This window comes from Sabethes cyaneus, chromosome 3 (assembly GCF_943734655.1).
Source record: "Sabethes cyaneus chromosome 3, idSabCyanKW18_F2, whole genome shotgun sequence".
Lineage (NCBI taxonomy): Eukaryota > Metazoa > Arthropoda > Insecta > Diptera > Culicidae > Sabethes > Sabethes cyaneus.
The window spans coordinates 213,871,845-213,875,069 of NC_071355.1; the positions used below are offsets into that span (position 1 = coordinate 213,871,845).

Here is a 3,225-nt window from a genome sequence, read left to right on the forward strand (position 1 = left end):
GGGCGTACGGGGTGGTTTGCTAAGCTACTGCATCGGTCGGGTATACCCTCGGTTTCATTAGCAGGCGTATGGGCGAAAGTTTCTTCATGGTGGTTGAAGCTTTTCTTCTCCTCTCAGAGGGATGCCTCCGTTTTAACCCTCGGATCCGCGAATCGGGTGGGGATCGAAGCGTTTTCCCGATCAACTATATATACCCGGTGTAGTGGGTTTTTCAGATCAGTACCTACTTTGGTCTCGCTTATTCTATACACTTGAAGCGCACAATGCGAATGGTACGTTATTGTTTAGAAACATATTTTTTAGTTTTAAAAATCAGTTGATCAGAGGCAGTAAACCGTTTAAAAGTGATTTGGAGATACAGTGGAAGAGCTATCGTGAAAAAGTGGAGCATTATAAAGCGAGCAACGCACGCTGATGGATTAATACAATACTAAATTAGTTGGAGGGTTTTTCGAAAGCTGATTAAACGTTGCTCTATAGACTGTGAATTATGAAAATTTGGAAGCACATTTAATGGACTGTAACAAAATTGTGCAAGCCACTGATCTTTACGTGCATGGACTGTGTTTGATGGTGCAACGGTTAGTGAAGACAAGTGGATTAATGTATCGTTTTCTCTGCAATTTTTCAGATTATTGTTCCTTGTTGTCTTGCCCTATTTGTGGCATTAGTCACATGCGAGGGTACTGCTGCAGAGGACAAAAAAGCAGAGGAAACAGAAGTAGAAGCTAAGGAGTCGCAGAATGTGGAGAAACGTGGTCTGCATGGATCCCTTGGCGACTGGCACGATTTTGGTGATCATCATCATGAGCACATCAAGACGGTAACTATCGAGAAGAAGATTCCGGTTCCATACACTGTCGAGAAGCACGTTCCTTATACCGTTGAAAAGAAGGTTCCTTATGAAGTGAAGGTACCAATTCCTCAACCCTACGTCGTGGAGAAGAAAGTCCCAGTTACTGTGAAGGAATACGTTAAATACCCAGTACATGTGCCCGCTCCATACACCGTTGAGAAGAAGGTGCCTTATGAAGTTAAGGTTCCAGTCGACAAACCATACGAAGTGAAGGTCCATGTCCCACAACCTTACACCGTAGAAAAGAAGGTTCCGTATGAAGTCAAGGTTCCAGTTCCAGTGCCGTACACCGTCGAAAAGAAGGTTCCATATGAAGTCAAGTATGAGGTTCCAGTGCCCAAGCCATACACTGTCATCAAGAAGGTGCCCTATGAGGTAAAGGTCCCAGTTGACAAACCATACAAGGTCGAAGTTGAGAAGCCTTACCCAGTTGAGGTACCGAAACCATACCCAGTCGTGGTCGAGAAGAAGGTCCCATATGAAGTGAAGGTTCCAGTTGACAAACCATACAAGGTTGAAGTGCCCAAGCCATACAAGGTCGAAATCAAGGTCCCAGTCCCAGCTCCATATACTGTCGAGAAGAAGGTACCATACACCGTCGAGAAGCCTGTCCCATATGAGGTCAAGGTCCCGATCGATAGACCGTATCCAGTTTACAAAGAAGTAAAGGTTCCAGTCCACAAGGAAGTACCATACCCCGTGAAGGTCCCAGTCCATGTACCAGTCCATGTACACAAAGAAGAAGAACATCATGATCATTCCTATGAGCACCACGATTTCCACTAAACTACTCTGGCTACTCCACAGCTAATCTAGCTCTTACCTGATTGTTTTTCTATCTGAACTGAACTGATTTTCAGAATGTTTAACGTTCCTCCTTTTTGTTCCGCAGTTTACGAGCAAGCCCATACGAATCATTTCATTAATTTGTGATCTTAAAGTAGTTGTTAAAGCGAGACATATTTTGTAGAGAGTGTTGACTTCTTAGAGCACCAACCACCGCTGCAGGTGGCTGGTATTTCGAGAAGTAAATCCGTTGTTAATTATTGTTTGTTTTTAAATACCTTTACAAGAAAATCGAAACCATTCTCTAGAAATCGGTTATTGACCCAGCTACGACATTTGGAACTTTGAAAGCTGTACCAAAAACTTATTGTTACCTATGAGTGAACTACTAATACTCCCGGATATTTATGATGTAAAATTGATCAAATTTCTTGACATTTCGATTCTTCCTGATGGAAACAAGATGTGATATAACTATACTGTTTTCGAACTGATATAAAAACCGAAGTAAATAAAAGACACCGTAAAGATGTTTAGCTTTTGATCATTTTTACGGCATAACAAACTATAACAATGTAGCCATTTCTTGTGTTTTTACTTTATCTTGAAAGAAAAAATCTACTATTTTAGGTAATTTATCTCACACCTGCTGCTGGTGGCGTCATCGGTAAATTGCTCCTACTTTCTTTGCATTCGTTGATTGCGGTTTTGCGATCACATATTAACTAGCAGTAAAGCGTGTGTAAACGTTGCGCAAAAAGATACGCAACACACACGGGTCGGTTCACAATCTGTGAAATGGCTTGATAATCGAAGCTGCATCAAGTCGATACGCTTAGTAGCGCCGAGGTTCCACCGTACCGTAATGCCTAATAAAAAGTCCACTTTTGAAAAAGCTCATTACATAAAACAACCAGCAGCGGGGAAAGATTGGGTCCCGATTAGCTTCGCCGAGGTGTTTTGCTCGAGTGCATTATGATGACGAAATCGGATCAAAGTTGGAGTATGTTTGATGACGAAATGCGTCAGCAGCATGTGGATGCGCTCAGCACGGTCAATTGATTGAGCATACGCCATTCATTGCGATCGAGATGCGATCATACGTTTCACGGTGAGTAAACTCTACGACGTCTGACGTCTGTTGAGCTGTTGCAATGCTCAGCAGCAGCGCTTCCATCGGCTCATGGAGCATAGACCGACCGGTGAGAGCGCCGTGCATTAGTATGAGCAATTGAGCCGGGCCCACGACGATGCATTTGGAGTATGTAATTGCGAATTGCTCGCATAACGTGTTGCAATGTGTGTCGCTTCGCTACGAATAGAGGGCCGTTGACGTTATGCAATGTATGCCGAGGATTGTGTGTATGTAGCGCGAAGCATGAGGTGCAAAATTCAGGTGAGTGGATGGTTAAGTCGACGACGACGGGTCGGTCACGGGCGAACTGGAGCAACAGCGGTTAGATGATGGTCATACTTGAAAGAAATTATATGCTGTCGTTCACAGTGATTATGAACGAATTAAAAGAGTTTTTATACACATACATCATACTTTTTGTTAATTCAAGGGTTGCTCGTCAGAAAAT

General features: G+C 43.1%; 1 protein-coding gene across 1 annotated transcript; it reads left to right on the forward strand.

The window, feature by feature from the left end:
• The first annotated feature begins 263 nt into the window (after positions 1-263).
• LOC128742246 (skin secretory protein xP2) lies at positions 264-1,642 on the forward strand. The gene is made up of 2 exons (XM_053838541.1): positions 264-272; positions 632-1,642. The coding sequence occupies exons 1-2, from the start codon at positions 264-266 to the stop codon at positions 1,640-1,642; spliced, it is 1,020 nt and encodes a 339-aa protein (XP_053694516.1).
• Positions 1,643-3,225: the final 1,583 nt, after the last annotated feature.